Below are 20,452 nucleotides of genomic sequence, written 5' to 3'. Positions count from 1 at the left end.
GCCTCACCGCGAGATGCTAATGGAAACACGTTTGAATTTATTTAATTACTTGGATTTAGCAGGTGCCCGTTTTAATGAGTTAATGAGATCAAGTTTGACTGCGGGATAGTATTCATTTACTGCTGAACGCTTTTTTTCACCCACCCCCCAAGTTGTTATAGGAAAAAGACTAACCCACAGGTGGCGAGCGAAAAATATTGAATATTTATCTTCCCGAAATCGAGCAAATTAAATAGACAGGCGAGCTTCGTTGTTAACTGTGAGATATAACGATTTATGTGTGATATAAAAAGTTTTAAAAAGTTGTGAACCGAGCGACCGTTTCTCTAAAAAAAGCCTTTTGTTGAGATACAGAAAAAGCGAACACACATACATACATACATTTTCGCTTTTCTATATATAGATGGTCCGTATTCCATAATAGTATAATACTACCCACCTCATATTAAGAATTATTAAATTGCCTTAAGGGGAAAAAAATGGAAAGAATTTTTTTCTTTTTTAGTATAGAGAGAAACAAACGTTAATTAACTCATATGGTGCCTCCCCCTTTTCCTCCGTAATGTTTGGGTTTACGGATCAGACCTTTAGAGTTTCATATGGAAATGCATTGTTTACATTTTAAAATAGAGTAATTTCGATCTTCGTCGGTAAATATTTTTAATCACTCATAAATTGATTTGTTCCTAATCGATTTACATGAAAATTTTAAAATTTACATTTTGAAATGCGATAATCACGATGGTCTTATTATTTTGACCGGAAGATTACTTAAACTTCCCAAAGAAATCTGAAAAACAGAAACTGGGAAAAAGACATGGAACGAAACGAAACAAAATGAAATAAAACTGAAGTTATAGGTTTATGGCAAAAACTGAAGTTATAGGTTTATGGCAAAAACTGAAGTTATAGGTTTATGGCAAAAAATAAATACATTGGAGTGAATCATATAGAAAAGATATGAGTCGCCGTCGAATGTCATTGTGACTTTTCAATATTCAATCTTCTGTTTTTTGTTCTTCTTTACGCTTATGTTATTAGGATCGGTTTATTTTTTTTTCTATGCTTTTTTTTAATATTTCCACCTTTAAAATAGAAACAAACGTTGATTAACTCATGTGACGCCTCCCCCTTTTCCTCCATAATATTTGCGTTTCCGAATCTGACATTTAGAGTTTCATATAGAAATGTACGTGAAAATTTGATATTTTACATTTTTAAATGCGATAATCACGATGATATTATTTTGGCCGGAAAATTAATTAAACCTTCCAAAGAAATTGGAAAAACGGAAACAGGTAAGAAAACATCGAACGAAACGAAATAAAACGAAACTGATGTTTTATATGTTTAAGAAAATAAAATGGAAAGAATCCTTGTTTTTTATTTTTTCTTAGTGTAAAAATGTTGGGAAATAAACGGTAATTAAGGAACGTAAAAATAAGTATGGTGCGTTTCACTCAATAGAAGCATTTCAGTTTTTGTAAGCAACTACTAAACCCGAAATCAACGTTCTTTCGTAAGTGTCCCTTGTGAACGATCAAGCAGCGGTGTAAATGGGGAGCGAGGGAAAGAGGAATTTATTAGAGAGAAAAGATTTTACAACTTCCATTGATTCTATCCGATTTTGGCAGTGAGTTCTCACCAGAAAAACAAAAATAGGAATGTACGCTTATCAAGGAAGTGTAGAGATAATAGGTCTATAGCGCACCTCAGATAATGTGCTGCAGTTTGTGCATATTACACTAGCATGAAATGTCTTGATTTTTAATCCTATTAAGGTCAAACTCACACGGGAAAAATGAGTTCAGTTTATTTATATAGAGAAGAAGATTAACAAGATAATTTTAAAGTCATGATCCAAGTAAGATAACTGAAATTTACTTCAATATGTGTTTTCATGTGTTGTAAACCACTTCCTTTTTGTATGATAGAATACGCACATAAACGATAATAATACAGCGTTCTTATTTTGGAATGTTCTTCAAGATAGTATATCTGTGTAAAAGGTAAAGACTTTATAACATCAATATAATTCTGTTCACAATACGAGTTCACATACATTATAGAAAAGAGGTTACATGGTTTCTCTCTTTTTTTTCTCTTTTTCTTTGAAGTTTGTAATGCTAGGTATGGGGCAGCCAAACCAGCTGCCAACATTGCCCCGCTTTTTATTGAAACCAACCGAGAGCTCTTTTTAGTATCCTCGCTGTTCCCTTAAGTGCAATTGTCTGGATCTCTTTTGCACTTGGTTCGCCGGGAATATGTGTTCGCATATGTTTCGACATATTTGGTTTGATTCCAAAAAAGAGCAACTTACTTTACAAGAATATGCTTACTTTGTTTCTTTTTTTAATTTTCTTTCTTTGAAGATTGTAATGCGGAGTATGGGGCAGCCAAACCAGCTGCCAACATTGCCCTGCTTTTTATTGAAACCAACCGAGAGCTCTTTTTAGTATCCTCGCTGTTCCCTTAAGTGCAATTGTCTGGATCTCTTTTGCACTTGGTTCGCCGGGAATATGTGTTCGCATATGTTTCGACATATTTGGTTTGATTCCAAAAAAGAGCAACTTACTTTACAAGAATATGCTTACTTTGTTTCTTTTTTTAATTTTCTTTCTTTGAAGATTGTAATGCGGAGTATGGGGCAGCCAAACCAGCTGCCAACATTGCCCTGCTTTTTATTGAAACCAACCGAGAGCTCTTTTTAGTATCCTCGCTGTTCCCTTAAGTGCAATTGTCTGGATCTCTTTTGCACTTGGTTCGCCGGGAATATGTGTTCGCATATGTTTCGACATATTTGGTTTGATTCCAAAAAAGAGCAACTTACTTTACAAGAATATGCTTACTTTGTTTCTTTTTTTAATTTTCTTTCTTTGAAGATTGTAATGCGGAGTATGGGGCAGCCAAACCAGCTGCCAACACTCCCCTGCTTTTTATTTAAACCAACCGAGAGCTCTTTTTAGTATCCTCGTTGTTCTCTTAAGTGCAATTTTCTGGATCTCTTTTGCATTTGGTTCACCAGGAATATTAGTTAGATAGGACTTCAGGTTCTTCTTCATAAGCCCTGTGACACCTATAATAACTGGTATGATTGATATCTCCCTAAGATTCCAGTTTCTTTTTATATCATACATGAGACCTTGATATTTGGTCTGTTTCGCCCTTTTAACTCTGTTCAGACTTCCATCATTAACGGCACTCACTCCAACGAAGGTTGTCACTCTGTGTGTCAGATTTCACATCAACATTTTCAAGATAGGTGGATGTAGGAATTACATATTTGTAATGTATCGTATATAAGTCATTTCCAACTGTTCTTTCAGATTGATGTTCCTAGGACTTGCTGCTACACTGGATTTTTAAAATTTTTTACAGATGGTCCACTGAAGGTACTTACACACTCCATCATGTCTTGCTGTGTAGTAGCCGTCCCCCAAAACAATATTGCAACTCGATACCAGATGACTCACACTTTCCATTTCTGTGTGGCAGAACCTGCATTTGTTGTTATTACTTAGACCTGCCGTCTTCTTGAATGCATTGATTATCAAGCACTGGTCTTGAGTAGTTTTATAACCCTTTCCTGATCGTGATGAGCCAGGACAAGGAAACTTCTTTTGTCTCTGTATTCCTTTGTATACTTTGCACGCTGATGTTGGTCCCATTCTTCACGGTTCATCCTTTGGAAGGTCTCGGTATATTTCTGCTGACTCTTTTTTGCAATTTCTGTGGCAAGCTTGTCTAGTGTTTCCTTGTCATCTGTGAGACAGCCTTGACCAAAATGCTTGGCTAGCTGGGTGACTGATGTTGTTCTGCTCGCTCTTGTCTCTTGATGTTCGTATACTATTGAGAGGGTGTGGTTCTGGGAGCTTCTCAGATACTGGCGTGTACTCACTATAGTTTCCCCATGTTGGTTGTTGATCTCTGAGAGCCCCAGTCCTCCTTCTCCCCTGAGCAAATACAGTCTTGGTCGACACTGATTTCTAAATATTATTTTATGAAGCATTAGTAGCTTCCGTGTCTTTACATCTAGCCACAATATTCGAATGTTCCATTAAACTTCTTTACCTTTCAAACACTGAGTATATAAAGACCTCGAGTCCATTATTTTTCTCTTCCCAATTATCATTTTTATCTCTTTGCTGAATGTCATTTCCTATCCAATGTCTTCACAAAAACCTCACATGCCTAGAACCTTAAAGTCGGCTGTATGATTAAATCATTATTCTTGTTTTGTTAGTGGATGTTTCTATTAAGCATGTAATCGCATATGTTTAACTAAATTTCACTTTTGACTAAAAGACACATCACAGATTGTACAGGAAAATGGTTTTTCTCTTTTTATTTTATTTTTCTTCCTTTGAAGATTGTAATGCTGGGTATAAGGCAGCCAAACCAGCTGGCAATATTGCCCCACTTTTTTATTGAAACCAACCGAGAGCTCTTTTTAGTATCCTCGTTGTTCTCTTAAGTGCAATTGTCTGAATCTCTTTTGCACTTGGTACACCAGGAATATTAGTTAGATAGGACTTCATTTTCTCTTCATAAGTCCTCTGGCACCTATGATAACTGGTATGATCGATATCCCCTTTAGGTTCCAGTTTCTTTTCATATCATACATGAGACCTTGGTATTTGGTCTGTTTCTCTCTTTCAGCTCTGTCAAGACCGCCATAATTAGGAACACTCACTTCAATCAAGGTTGCAACACTCTCTGACTTATTCCATATAACTATGTCAGGTTTCACAGCAGCATTTTCAAGGTAGGTGGCTGTAGGGATTACATGGTCGTAATGTATGGTATATAAGTCATTTCCAACTGTTCTTTCAGGTTGATGTTCCCAGGACTTGCTGCTACACTGGATGTTTAATTTTTTTCTCTTTTTTTTTTTCATTTTTCTTAAACTTTTTCTTCTAGGGGATGGGACATCCAACCAGATGTCTGACATTTACCCCTATTTTAGTGAGTCCAACCAAGAGATCTTTTCAGGATTCTAGCCGTCCCTTTCAGTGCAATCGTTTGTATTTCACTTGCACTTGGTTCACCGGGTATGCTTGCTATGTACTTTTTAAAGTTCTTTTTCATAAGCCCAGTTGCTCCTATGATGACTGGTATAATTGAAACGTCTTTTAATTTCCAATTTCGTTTCATATCATACATAAGTCCTTGATACTTTGTAATCTTTTCCCTCTCAACTCTGTTAATCCCTGTATCATTGGGTACACTGACCTCTATTACGGTCGCTTTTTTGTTTGCTCTGTCCTAAATCACTATATCTGGTTTAACAGCTGCATTTTCAAGATATGTAGCAGTAGGGATTATGTAGTCATAGTGAATAGTGTAGTTGTCATTCCCAACTGTTCGTTCGGGTGTATGTTCCCAGGAGTTTTTACTACACTGAATGTTGAGTTTCTTACATACCTTCCAGTGAAGGTATTTGCAAACTCCGTTATGGCGATCTGTATAATAACCGTCTCCAAGTAGGACTTTGCAACCAGAAATCAGGTGGCCCACACTCTCAACCTCAGTGCTACAGAACCTGCATTTATTATTGTTGCTTAGACCACACATCTTTTTGAAGGCGTTTGTCATGAGGCCCTGGTCTTGTGCAGCCAATATCAACCTCTCTTGGTCGTAATGGAGGGATCCCCTTTTGAGCCAGTCCAGGGAACCATCCCTATCAATATATTCTTGGGATAGTTCAGTCGGTAGGTATTTTGTCCGTTTATGGTTGGCCCATTCTTCTGTTTTAACACTATGGAACTGGCTAGTGTATTTTTTCCGACTTTTCTGGGCTATGTCAGTGGCAGGCTTGTTTGGGTTCTCAGTATCATTTGTAAGGCAATCTTTTCCAAAATGAGTGGCAAGTTGTGTTATAGATGTTGTGCTACTTGCTCGATTCTGATAATGGTCTTTAATTTTCATAAGCTTGGGGTTACAGGAACTTATTATGTACTGACCTATGCTGACGATTGTGGCTCTGTGTTGATGATTGACTTCCGAGAGTCCCATACCTCCTTCTCGCCTGGGTAGGTACAAACGAGGCATGCACTGATTTCGATAAATAACTCGGTACAAGGTTAGCATTTTCCTTGTCTTTGTGTCAAGCCAATTTATGTCTTTCTGAGGCCAGTCAATAATGCCAAAACTATATGTTAGTACTGGCATGGCAAGTTGGTTAATTGCCGTAATTTTGTTCTTGTTTGTGATTTCAGTTTTGCAGATTTTTCTTACCCGGCGTAAATATTCTTGGCTTAGTTTCTCTCTCATCTTTGAATGCTGGATGGACTCATTTTCATCAATGCCGAGGTATTTGTATGTTTCCTGTTCATCCAGTTCTCTGATTACACTATTTTCATCGTGCTGTATATTTTCAGTAGATACCTTCTTGCCAGCTTTCAGAGTACACATAGCACACTTATCCAGTCCGAGCTTCATTTTGATGTCATTAGAAAAAGTGTGGACAATTTTCAGTAGATTATCTAAATCCTTATCCGAGCTAGCATAAAGCTTAAGATCATCCATGAAAAATAAATGGTTTATTAACTTGGAGGATTCTCTTTGGCGGCTGTAGCTTAGATTATAAGCACCTTGGTAGTTCTTTAGAAGCTTACTTAGAGGATCAATTGACAGGCAAAATAGTAGAGGAGATAAACTGTCTCCTTGGAAGATACCTTTTTTTATTCTTATATTTGGGATGGATATCCTTCCCCCGTTATGGTTTAATTCTTATATTTGGGATGGATATCCTTCCCCCGTTATGGTTTTTCTCCACTGTGTGTTCGCATATGTGTGACTAAATTTACATTCTCACTAAACGAAGCAGCACACACATTACACGAATATGGCTTTTCTCTACTGTGTGTTCGCATGTCTCAACAATTTTGAATTTTGATTAAAACAAGATCCACAAATTTTACAAGAATATGGCTTTTCTCTGGTGTTTGTTCGTATATGTTCAACTAAATGTGATGATGTTCTAAAAGTCGAGGCACACACATTACAAGAATATGGGTTTTCGCTTTTTGTTGTTTTATTTTACTTCAGTCGAAGTTCTCAGAAATCAAGGAGCCCACAACCTGGAGCTAACACTTTCGCCAGTATGTACTCGAATGTTTCACTAAACCAATTTTCTGACTAAAAGAAGCAGTACAGATTTTACAAGAATATGGCTTTTCTCCAGTGTGTATTCGTATATGTACAACCAATGCTGATTTCTGCTTAAAAGTAAAACTTCACAGGAATATGGCTTGGCTTCAGTGTGTTTTTGCATATCTGCAACTAATATATGTGCGTAATTAACTAGTGACGTTTTTTAGGAGACTGTTTTTACACATGGATAAGTATTTTCTCACTAAAAGAAAAATTACATTATATGAGAAATATAAGTATTCAAATATTCTTGTAGTCTCTTTGTCTTTCAGGATTAAAATAATTATCCATAGATTTTTGTTTGGAATATCTAGCTTTGTGCTATTACTTGAGGTAGATTAGTTGGAGAAAGTGCACCATTCCTAGTAAAAGCTAATTTTTGGTTTGCTATACAAAAGAGATTTTATTTCGGCTTTGAATACTATGCGATTGTTAATATATAATCATGGTTTACTTTTACGTTGTTTATCTTGTATATGATTGGGCAAATTTTCACAAGAAAATTGTTTCCCTCCAATATGCACTCGAATATGTTGCAACATATATTCTTTCTGTGTAAAAGAACCACATACTTCACAAATACTCTGAAATTAATTTATGGGCAAACACTTTATCTATCCAGTATGTGTTCGCATATGTTGAAACATATTCTTTTTCTCCTTAAAAGTAGATCCACATATTTCACATGAATATGGTTTCTCTCCAGTATGTGTTCGTATATGTACCAACATATTTCGTTTTTCTGTAAAAGAAGAGCCACATATTCTACAGGAATATGGTTTCTCTCCTGTATGGGCTCGCATATGTCGCAACATATTTTGTTTCTGTGTAAAAGAAGAGCCGCAAATTTCACAAGTATATGGTTTTTTTCCAGTATGTGTTTTCACATGCCGCAACATATTTTGCCTGTGAGCAAATGAGGAATCACATAGTTCACAAGAATATGGCTTATCTCCAGTGTGTGTTCGCATATGTAGTAATACATCATAGTTCCTTGCAAAATGAGCGCCACATACTTCACAAGAGTATGGTTTCTCTCCAATATGGGTTCGCATATGTCGCAACATATTTGCTTTATCTGCAAACGAGGAGCCACATACTTCACAAGAATATGGTTTCTCTCCAGTATGTGTTCGCATATGTTTTAAAATATCTTGTTTCTGGTTACAAGAATAACTACATAATTCACAAGAATGAGGTTTCTCTCCAGTATGCGTTCGCATATGTTGAAACATATTATATTTCCGTGTAAAAGAAGATCCACACACTTCACAGGCATATGGTTTCTCTCCAGTATGTGTTCGCATATGGTGAAGCATACTTTGTTTCTGTGTAAAAGAAGAGCCACAAATTTCACAAGAATATGGTTTCTCTCCTGTATGTGTTCGCATATGTAGCAACATATTTTGTTTCTGTAGAAAAGAGCCACATATTTCACAAGAATATAATTTCTCCTGAGTACCAGATTTGGGGGTATTTTTCGAAGACATAATCACAAAAATTTTTTTAGTTCAATTTGTTTTAGAATATTTTTCTTATTTTGTGTTTGCACACGAAGTGAAATGTATTATTTGCTGGATCATCTGCAAAATTAAAAGCAAAAAATTTCTTTCAACACAAATGTTTACTTATGCATTTATTTTGCAAACACACTTATTTTAAAGATATTAATTCATGCTGTTAGTAAATTATTTTCCATTGAAGAAATATTCACATTAACTTTTGTAGATAACATTCGACTAAAGTTTCAAAAATATCTGCATTCACCAGTTTTAAAGTTAAAAAGTTTAACTTTTTTAATATTTTGAATACATTTTATAGTTTACAAAAGTAATACTTGAAAAGCATTTTTAACAATTGAATATAAGAAACAATGAAATGTAAAACTATCATTAAACAACAAACCAAAAGCATATACGAGGAAGGAGAAAACTTCATATGTGGGAAGATTGGAAAGTAATACATTTCAATTGTAAATTACTTTTTGCCGTTTCAAAAGAGAGCGGGGTCAAACAGCAAACATCATGATTTTTTGGTTTGCATTAACAAATAACGAGATTGAGGTTACATCAGCTGTTGGTCTGAGACACATAATGAGATGTAGATTTGGGGAGATTCTAGTAAGTCGTTAGCTGGACGTCAAAGAGAACAGACAACTCAAAAGGGGAGTTGGTCTCTCCATGACACAGGGAGTGGCGTTTCCTCAGGCAGCCAAGATGTAAAGACGTTGTAATCTTTGAAGATGTTGGCCGAAATCATGAAAATAAATGTTTGTATATAGTTCAGGTATGTGGTGTGTTATTTACACCTGTTAAAAAGAACTGTTTGCCAACAATAATTTCGATATGTGCACGTCAATCGTTTCCTGTTAAAACTGTTGCATAAATGTTAAAATATACACACGAGACGATCAACTAAATGATACGACGTATATACACCCACTTACACATACATGAATATACAGATAAAATATAACCCCCACTATTCAACATGTACGTCGTTATGGAATATATTCATATACATACACAGTATAAGACACTTAAGATGACGTAGGTCTTAGGAGTGAGCTTGAAAACACATGTATCAGTCAAGAGTTGAAAGTCAAAAAAAGGCAGTTGGAGAAGTCAGATGAGAAGTCCAGGGAGAAAACAAAGCGTTGCGGTCTTTTAAATGTTGACATGGTGTGTGAATAAATGTTATATGAAATATATTTTTGTGTTATGTCATCCTTCGAAGAAACAGGTATATGAATTTGTCACAGTTGTTATTGTCATATTAAATGTTTATAAAACTCGTTGTTTGATGCTCCTTCATGTACAAGTATTTGTTATTTACTCAACAAAAAACATGTTGATTTATCCAGGCCATCGTCTAAATCCAACTAAGCCAAAACATTGTTTATATAAAAATTGTATATATGCTGTCTCTAGGTTTATATACACCAAGATTTATTTATCGATAATTTGATACCCCTCTATCCAACATGAGCACTTCTTGGCAAGGAGTCACTTTGAATACACCTATGAGGAAATAATTGTTTCAAGAAAACTTATGCAACGACAGTCGAAGGAAGATTGGATATTAATTACGGTTGAATGGAGATTTAAAAACAATATTAGTTGAATATAAATTTTAAAGGAATAATGGTTGAAGTCTTAAAAGTAATAAAGACTTGAAAAAAATAATAGTTTTGTGAAGTCATGAAGCTACCAAAGTTGAAAGAATTGTCCTTCTCAATATTACAAGCTGTCTCAGACAATTCTAATTTAAAATTGATTTCTGATTACATATTAGAAATAAGAGATTTTCTCATAAATGTAATAATGAAACAATTAGCATTATGCATGTGTCATGGATCATACTAACATGTTTCAAGGTGTAAGATACTGGATAAGAATTTACCTATCTTTTAATAACCATAACACTATAGTTATAACGATTCGCTTATGCATTTAATGTCCAGTAAAGTATAAATTACGACACGAAAATAAATTTTGTGCCTTTTATTTTTACAGCACTATATATGACCACCTACGAATTCTTTTGGTATATTGAAATGAATAAATTCGAAATACCCATATTTAAGAGAGGAGATTAAAATTATTTTTGTATATTGAAATGAATGAATATGAAATACCCATATGTAAGAGAGGAGACACAAATTATTTTGGTATATTGAAATGAATAAATTTGAATCGCCTATATGTAAGAGGGGAGATTAAAATTATTTTGGTATATTGAAATAAATAAATTTGAAATACCTATATGAAAGAGAGGAGATTCAAATTATTTTTGAATATTGAAATGAATAAATTTGAAATACCCATATGTAAGTTAGGAGATTCAAATTATTTTTGTATATTGAAATGAATGAATTTTAAATACCTATATGTAAGTCAGGAGATTCAAATTATTTTTGTATATTGAAATGAATAAATTTGAAATACCCATATTTAAGAGAGGAGATTAAAATTATTTTGGTATATTGAAATGAATAAATTTGAATCGCCTATATGTAAGAGGGGAGATTAAAATTATTTTGGTATATTGAAATAAATAAATTTGAATCACCTATATGTAAGAGAGATTCAAATTATTTTTGTATATTGAAATGAATAAATTTGAAATACCCATATTTAAGAGAGGAGATGCAAATCATTGGTATATTGAAATGAATGAATTTGAAATACCTATATGTAAGTTAGGAGATGTAAATTATTTTGGTATATTGAAATAAATTTGATATATTTATATGTAAGTTAGGAGATTCAAATTATTTAGTATATTGAAATGAAAAAATTTGAAATACCCATATGTAAGAGGGGAGATTAAAATTATTTGGTATATTGAAATGAATTTGAAATACCTATATGTGAGGAGATTCAAATTATTTGGTATATTGAAATTAATAAATTTGAAATACCCATATGTAACAGGGGAGATTCAAATTATTTTGGCATTTTTAAATGAATAAAAATACCTATATGTACGAGAGGAGATTCAAATTATTTTGGTATATTGAAATGAAAAAATTTGAAATACCTATACATAAGAAGGAAGATTAATATTATTTTGGTAATGCCTATATGTAAGAGAGGAGATTCAAATCATTTTGGTATATTGAAGTAAAAAAATTTGAAATACCTACACGTAAGAGGGGAGATGACGTCAGTGACTTGCTGAAAAAGAAAAAAGAGTTTCAAATGAATCTGTCCATGCATGGGAGCTGTGTGATGGAAACGAATAATAATTCAAGTTTTTCTATTGGAAATGCATGGAACACACTAAAAGTAAGTTTTTCCATGGAAGCAGCATAATACTTAACCGTTAATGCTGTAAAGAGACTGGTTATCGATGTAAGCCAACTTAGTAAATGAATGAAATAATCAGTTAAGAGAAAAGCTAGCTCTTTCTTGAGATAAATCATTCTAAGAATAGAAACTCAGTGAATTTTTCGCTATTAATTTCTGGTGAAAAGAAGTTTTATTTGTCCAGCAGGACTGATGACAGATAACGACCAGAGTAAACCACATCAGACAAAGAAAAACAAAGTAACCATTAGACAAGCTTGCAATTACAAAAGAAATTTGTGGCAGCCACGGTGGCCACTTTAAACCTGAAAAGACAGGAAGAAAGACGAAATTCATTCCTCATATTAGATCATATGGATTAGAAGCTGTCGATGATGATTAAAAAAGAATTAAAGAACTAAAATAAAATAAAACACAATGGTCATAGCGTGAAAAACGACAATACATATCCCACGTATATAGATTTACAACTACTAAGAGAAAACTCTTTTCCTTTAGTTCAACATTCAAAATCTTTTGCCTTGCATGCACAAGTGACATAATTTACAGCATATGTTTAGAATAAACTTTCAAGGCTGCAGCTAAGAATGTGAGGAATCTTTCTTGTGCTACAAACATTATTGGTGGATATATCACTGCTAACATTATAGGTACAAATACGCCAAAATAGTAGAAAAAATCTAAAGTATTTTAACACCTTTAAAACTATATTTCAGTAGTGAGATCGCAAAATTGTATTCGTTTAAGATTATATAAATGAAAGAGGATAACATTTAAACAATTGTTATTTTGTCATAAATTGCTGGTTTGTATTTTTATTAAAGTAATTCTCAAACATTCCCTTTTTTACATCTCTTCTGAGCATTCAATGTTTTATATTTTATTTTTAGCCTTAAGAGGCCCATAAACTAAATGTTTCCTATATCAAATTTTAATTACATGGCATTTACTTGAAAACGTTTTTTTAAGTGTCATAAAGAATGAAGTGATACACTTCTTAGAGTTGAAAATTAAATCCTCATGGTGGAAAATTATAAGAATGCAATTAAGAATTATGGAACACTGACCAGATCAAGGTTGATGAAACAAGAACATGCTGCCCCTGTGAAAGGAATTCTGTATAAATGTCTGAGTTATACAGAACGGTTTATAAGTTAAATTAAAAATACAACAGTAGACACAGATTGTCGTTTTATAGAGGTGTAGCCGTGTTCTTAGCAAGGGAATAAAGACACAATAGGAGAAACATGTGAACAGGATTTTGGCAGGAGAATTAGTTAACATAGGCAACATTGTAAGTAGTTTCTTTGTGAGTTTCTCTCAGAAAATTAATGTCGTCTGCTCATCTTGTTCACTTGCTAAAAAATGGCTCCTGATCGTTTTAACTATAAGAGTCAGTATATTTACTCATATTTCGAATAGAAAAGAAAGAAAAGTAAGAAAGGTGCAGTAAGGTGTTGTATAATGTCATATCTTCGACCTGTGGGTCAGATTTGGGACAGGCCTCAGCAGACAACAAAAATGCTTCTATTAATTTATTATTGGACTATTATCCTCATCTTCTACTTGGTGTTTCATAGTGCTTCGGCCAATTATTCGTCTTTGGCCAAAACGTTTTAAAACAATAACTAGAAGATAAGGACAATAATCCACAAATAAATAAATGTATCAACTGTTCATCTCAAAAGGGTTACAATGTTGAAAATAAAAATGCTTCTGCAAAAAGCTTGAGTTGATTTAAGTGGTTCAGATTTCTTATATGAAAATATCAACGAAACAATAAAAGATGGTAATGATTTTCCATAGTTTGTTATCATCATTAACTGTGTGGCTGACATCTCTAAAGAACTAAAAGATATTTGAAGGAGACAGTTGAAATTTCCTGATTTTTTATGACTAAATTCTTAGTTTACGACACTAGAGTAATTGAAGCTTGGAAATGTTGAATCTGGCAATACCATGTTATGATCTGTTTGATCTACTAGTAGAGGTTGTGGAACATGAACTGTCAGTGAAGTTGATATTCTCTTATTAAAAATAGGCAAAGACTCAAAGGTTAAAAATTCTAAGTATTTGAGAGCAAATGCATACCATGATCAGATGAAAGTAGGCAGATTTAGCACTGGAAGATTCAAGTTGAAGCCAAGTTAAATGATTTAGGAAAACGTTGATCTGGTAATATAAACTTTGGCCATAGTTTGGATTGCGAGTAAACTAAGCAACGAATGGCATTAATGTAGGAGAAATTGAGGAGGAGAGGTAAGGGTTAGGGTTAGCAGAAGGAGAAGGTGTTGTCAAGCCTTTTACTTTCTCTGACCAATTGAGTTGCTGACGCTTGATCTACAGCAAGATGCTTTGTTGTTATTGTTAAGTTTGCAGGTTGAAACAAGTAATGTAGCAAGCAATACAAATGACGACTCAACAAACAAGGTAGATCAAATAATAAGTGTATTAGGAAAAGGTATATTTACAGGATATTTACATAATGGTGTCAAATAAGAGAGTCTTTGCTGGAGAAACATATCTGCTCTCGGCGGCCTTCGGTGGCTTCTGGTGAACACACACTCAGACTAATTGAGTCTTCCTATTCATGTGTAATTACTATCCACATATGCAAATAAATGTGTGCCACCACAACAGTTATCATCATTAATTGTGAAAGTGACACTTCCAAAGAATTATAAGATATAAAATTGCATAAAGTACACATTTGCTTTCATTATTGTTAAAATTCGAGCCATACCTATTGGAGTAACAGCTAATCAAAGAATATTTCGAATTAAATGATTCAATAACACCATCAGTGGAAGTTGCACAATGCCAAGTTAAACAAAGAAATTTAAAAAGATGGTCCTTGACAGTTTTGAAGTTGAAAACTTTTTACTACTAATTTTACTGACTGGTGCTATTTTTACTTTCATTGGAAACAGAAATAAGGTTGGATTTTGACAAACCATTATCTTTTTGGTTGAGGAAATCAAAGTAAATAAACCTCCAAATAAAAAAAAAAATACCTCCACCTTCACTTAAGCAATCATTAAAATTCAGGAATCCAACCAATTTTAATAAAATTTTTACTATTTATTTATTAACAAGTGGAGAAGGTAATACACCCATTGTTTTTTTTATTTAGTAAAATATTTTTATTTTATATAAACCAAAAACATACGTTTTCCAAAGTTACATATCGATGCCTCCAATCAATCTCAAAAGACAAAGGATACCCCTGTAGGTGCAGCTGTATATGTAATTGTGAGGTAATGGTTGTACAATCTCCAACCACACCTTTCTGGCCAGGAGATTTATAGGACTACCAGAAACAATGCTGAGATAAATGAAGAGCACATACAGCACCAGGATATCCACAATATTAAATGGCCAGTTAAAGAAAAATGATGTTATTTCCGGTAAAATGACAGCATTTTTTCCATTTATTCACAAATACATTGATTTGCTCTGTTCTTCTTATTGGTAGTTTTGCCTGAATAACTGTCTTTTTTTGTGGAGTATATGGTTAGAAAAGAAGAAGAAAAAAATAAACGTACCGGGCGTATTTGCATCGCTCTTTGGGAAATAAGAAGGACAGGATTGCCAGCGCATTTGTATATGCGAAGGGCATCTTGGGAAGGCAGAGCATGATGGGAGAAGCTATTTTTTTTCCTGTCTCTTCCTTTTTTTTCTAGATAGGAGGATATAAAAGCAGGGAAAAATTCCCTGGGGGGGGGGGAGAAAAGTGTTGTGAACATCTCTTGAAAAGAATTTTGTATTGCTGACGTTTGGATTTTGCGGTGTGACATTGGTGGTAAGAGGCCAGGTGTTGTCGATTGGAAAAGAAGAGAGCAGAAACGTGCTGTTGTCGAGAGAGTGACTCACTCCTTCCCGAACCCCAGAACCGAATCCTGATTATAGCGCTAGATTTTCGTGATTCTTCGATATTTTACAAATTAACATGCAACCTGTTTTACTTGAAAATCAGTATTTCTCTGTTTTATACTAAAGAACCAATTAGTTTTATTGTGTGATAATAAACACTGGTAAAGGGAGATGACGTCATTTCCGGTAACACGAGTTTCCAAACTTCTATTCATGAATACAATGATTTCTTTTGAAATTACATGATAATAACATTGGAAATCAAAGGTAAACTTTTGTCCAAAAACTGTCCAGTTAACTGTCATAGAATGAATCTTTTTGGCCAATAAAATTGTGCCCAAGGTAAGTAAATTTGCTGAAGACACAATACTTTTACAGACATGGGAGGAAAACTAATTTACTCATATGGATGCAACGTACAAAACCTTAGAAAATTAATGCTTGAGCATTACTACCCTATCACAATGCTTCCATCCGACACCTTGACATGTCCCAGCCTTAATGCTATATCGTTAAATCATTAAAGTTCTCCTTTCTGACCTATCGGATAAATATCAAATATGGAAACAATGAAAAGAAGAGAACAAAGGGATTTCGCAATGGCCAACCATCATATGCTGAATGAACACTTCTACAACTTGCATTCTCATTCACTTTTTTTTTCATAACGTTTAGTAATTCAATAAATTTCTTTTATGTTTTTATGATGCCTTTAGTACACTCAATAAATTTCTTTTATGATGTTTTTAGTAACTCAATAAATTTCTTTTATGGTGTTTTTATGATGTTTTTAGTAACTCAATAAATTTCTTTTATGGTGTTTTTATGATGTTTTTAGTAACTCAATAAATTTCTTTATGATGTTTTTATGATGTTTTTAGTAACTCAATAAATTTCTTTATGATGTTTTTATGATGTTTTTAGTAACTCAATAAATTTCTTTTATGATGTTTTTATGATGTTTTTAGTATCTCAATAAATTTCTTTAATGATGTTTTTAGTAGCACAGTTTAAAGGGATATTTTAACTGAATCATATCGTCTGCAAGCTATTTATTTTATTGTTGGATTCATGAATTTTGGGCCATAAGAGATACTGTTAAAGTACACAATAGCCAAAATGAAAATAGTGGGTATGTTTTACAATACACAATGGTATAAAAAAGTGTTAAAAAGAAAAACAAATTTATAACAAATAAATAAACCGCCCCCCCAAGTAATGACACCTTATCAATTCTCCAATACTATTGCTACACTATCCCATTGATTACTGTACACACAATAACCCTTATCTCCGAGTGGCCATTGGGCCTTGATAAGTGGTGAATTCCTATCCTTACATCATCAACGCTCTGATCCCCATCTGGCATCAATTGTGATGGATGGCTCTCGTCTAGGTGAGGCCCCGTGTTTTGACAAGCTTCTGGGTTTGACCTTTACTCCTGATCTGAAATGGAACACGTACATCAGGTCTGTTGCCAAAGACGCTGGGAAAATGGTGGGATTCTTCTACCGCTCCAGAAGATATCTCGCTACTGATGCAATTCTCTATCTGTATAAAAGCCAAGTACGTCCAAGGATGGAGTACTGTTGCCATATCTGGGCAGGAGCTGCTAAAAACAGCCTATCCTGCCTTGACAGAGTACAAAATAGACTTCGTGGCTTAGTGGGGGATGCCCTTTTCTCTACCCTGCAACCTCTCTCCCACAGAAGAGACGCTGCGAGCCTATCCTTGTTTTATCGTTATTTCCATGGCAGGTGCTCGTCTGAACTCCAATCTCTGGTCCCCCCTCGCCAATCTTTCACGAAAAACACCTGTCTAGCTGAATCCACTGTGAAAAATTTCCCCCACTCTATATCTGTGCCTAAATCAAAACGTGGATTCCATGAACAAAGCTTTTCTTAGAACTGCACGCCTGTGGAACTCTGTTCCGTCTGCCTGCTTCCCACCAGACTACAACTTGAATGTCTTGAAGTTCAACGTTAACAAATTCCTAATGAACCGCCCCCTTAAGTAAACACTTCATCAAATCTCCACACTAACGTAATGTACTTGCAATAACCTTTATCCCTGAGCGGCTTCCAGGCCTTGATAAGTGGTGATCACTGTGTAAAAAAAAAAAAATGTAAAAAAAAATAAATGTTTTTGAAAGTAATATAAGTTACTTTTCTATCTGGAAAAAATTTTAGTGTTTTTACTTACCTTAAAGTGTTTATTTGGTCCGAAAAACAGATAGTGTCAAGCGTTATGTGAGAAAAAAATGGCTGCAAATAGACACCTAAATATCTGCAGTCTTGATAATGACTTAAAAATTTTAAAAATTAAAAACAATGGTTGGAAAACCCCACCCAATAAATGTAACAGTAACATTTATTGATAAGTACAGGCAAAAATGGTGGAATAAAGATAGTGGGGGGGGACATAGTTTTGAAAGCCGATTTACAAGAATTTTTTGTAGGTTTCTGACTATTTTTTTAAATTGTATTTAAAAGATTAAAGACTAAAGTCAGTTTCCAAAAGGAAAAAAAATATTTGTATCCGTGAAAAAAAAAAAAAAAAAGTTACAAAAAATGTTTTTGTGGAAAGCTAACCAATTCAGGTAAATTTTGAAGTTAAATAAATTCATTGTAAAAATCCTTTAAAAGATAAATATTAGTTTTCTGAGTCTATTTCAAAGATAATTAACAAAGTAAAGTCCTAAGATATTGAATTAAATAATTGAAAAATAAACAAAAAATACACCTTGTTTGTACAAAAAAAAAAATATAGAGATTTTGCGAAAAGCAAAATCGCTCGTTTTTTTTTTGGGGGGGGGGCTAAGTAGCCCAAAACACGAGCAATTTCGCTCTTTGCAAAATCGCAATAAATGGAAGTTTTGCAAACACGGAATATACTAAAGCCCAAAATTTCAGCAAGTCAAAAGACTGTGTAAATTACGTCATGTAATTAAAAGGGAAGAAGGGGGTGCTAGTTTTTTTCCCCTAGACGTGCATCTGTATATTCCTATCCTGAACGTTTTTATCATTTTTACCATTTTTTTAATTCAATTATTTTTCTATGTTTCTGTTTGCAAATTCAATTTTTTAAAATTATTGTTCAAGATTATATTAAAATCATGTTATACCGAAAGTTTCACATTCATGCAAGCAAGGAAAATATTAAAATTTTACATATAAAAATTATGCGAAATCTGTAATTTAAAAAAAGAAACATAAAAATATTTTTTGTAATTATAATTTTTTTGTGAGTGAGAATATTAAATAAACAATACTTAATTCAATGATATTATCGGTAGTACGAGAAATTAATTTTTCTTTGAATTATATCAAATTCATTAATATGGACTTTAGGGCAATTTTTTCGTAATGTTCGCGTAAAAATTAAATTTTTTTTTTTAATTGTTATGAGTGACGATTCTTTATTTTCATAAAACAAACAAAAATAAATTAATTCATTTTTTTTTTTACTACAGAAAACCACAACTTTAGTAAAGTTATTTTTTGTTTAAACAAAATAATACACTTCTTGTGGTGTTTTATCGTAGAACGGAAGACCGACCAAAACCTCTTTACTAGGCTTTACCGAACTAATTTCACAGCCAATAATAAACGTAAGAGCAAATAGTAAACATAAGAGCAGGTAGCAGCAGTAAACGCAGGAACTGTTAGTAACGAAATGTGGAAGAAAAAAACTCAGCCCTTTTAAAAAGGAAAAGGAACGTGTGCAAAAGCAGGTGCCATAGAAACTTTTACTTTAATGGAAATATAACACTTCTACAGAGCTTTAAATAAAAATAATGATTTCAATATATTCTGTGATCATTATTCGATAAATACTGAAAATTACATCAAAATTGGTTAATTTCCTAATTTTTGTTGAATTTTTAAGTAAAGGGAGGGGGACAAAATTTTTATACATTTTGAGCGTCGGCATTCATTTTGCACGTACCTATTTATTGGGATTCTAACAATTTTTTTTTTAAAGCTATTATCGAAACTTCAAATATCTACGTGTTAATTCGCGGACGCTTTTTTTTTTTTTTTTTTTTTTTTTTGCATAATGCTCGATAATTCTTGCTTTTTCGAACGAAATAAACATTTGAAACAAAGTAAAAAAAACACTAAGAACATATCCAGACAGGTAGAAGAGTAAATTATCTTGTCGTTTAGAACATTCATTTGTTAAACATTTGGGGTTTTTTTTTTTTTTACCATTTTTTCGCACCAATGCGTATTATAAAACAAAATCAAAATAATTTTAAAGGAATTCAAAAAAAAAACAAAAAAAAAAAACACTCGTTCGCAGAGACTGCAATCATGACTCTTTTCTTTATCAATACAAAGGGAATCATAATAGTTTAGACGCGCCCCTCTAATAAAAAAGAACATCGAAAAGCAATTAAATGCAAATAATACTCACTTTTTCATCTGTTTTTAACAAAGGAACGATTTTAAAATACTTAATAAAACGAAAGAACTTTCAAGAGTTGAAGTCAATATTTTATGATGGCAATCGGAAAAGCAAGTTCGCAGAAATTTTTATTTATTTATGTATTTATTGTCATTTTTAATGTTTTAATTTTCGATGTCTCATATTAAATTAAAAACAAACAA

General features: G+C 33.3%; 1 protein-coding gene across 1 annotated transcript; it reads right to left on the bottom strand.

The window, feature by feature from the left end:
• Positions 1-470: 470 nt before the first annotated feature.
• Positions 471-20,452, bottom strand: LOC145269624 (uncharacterized). Its single transcript, XM_080125345.1, has 3 exons — positions 20,259-20,452; positions 11,804-11,834; positions 471-8,738 (listed from the first exon to the last, which is right to left on the bottom strand). Exon 3 carries the CDS (start codon positions 6,526-6,528, stop codon positions 5,266-5,268), a length of 1,263 nt encoding a protein of 420 aa, XP_079981471.1. The 5' UTR covers positions 6,529-8,738; positions 11,804-11,834; positions 20,259-20,452; the 3' UTR covers positions 471-5,265.

This window comes from Euprymna scolopes, chromosome 45 (assembly GCF_053919585.1).
Source record: "Euprymna scolopes isolate OS-2025 chromosome 45, ASM5391958v1, whole genome shotgun sequence".
Taxonomy (NCBI): domain Eukaryota; kingdom Metazoa; phylum Mollusca; class Cephalopoda; order Sepiida; family Sepiolidae; genus Euprymna; species Euprymna scolopes.
Note: the sequence above shows the minus strand (reverse complement) of the source record. Positions and strands in the feature narration are given on the sequence as shown.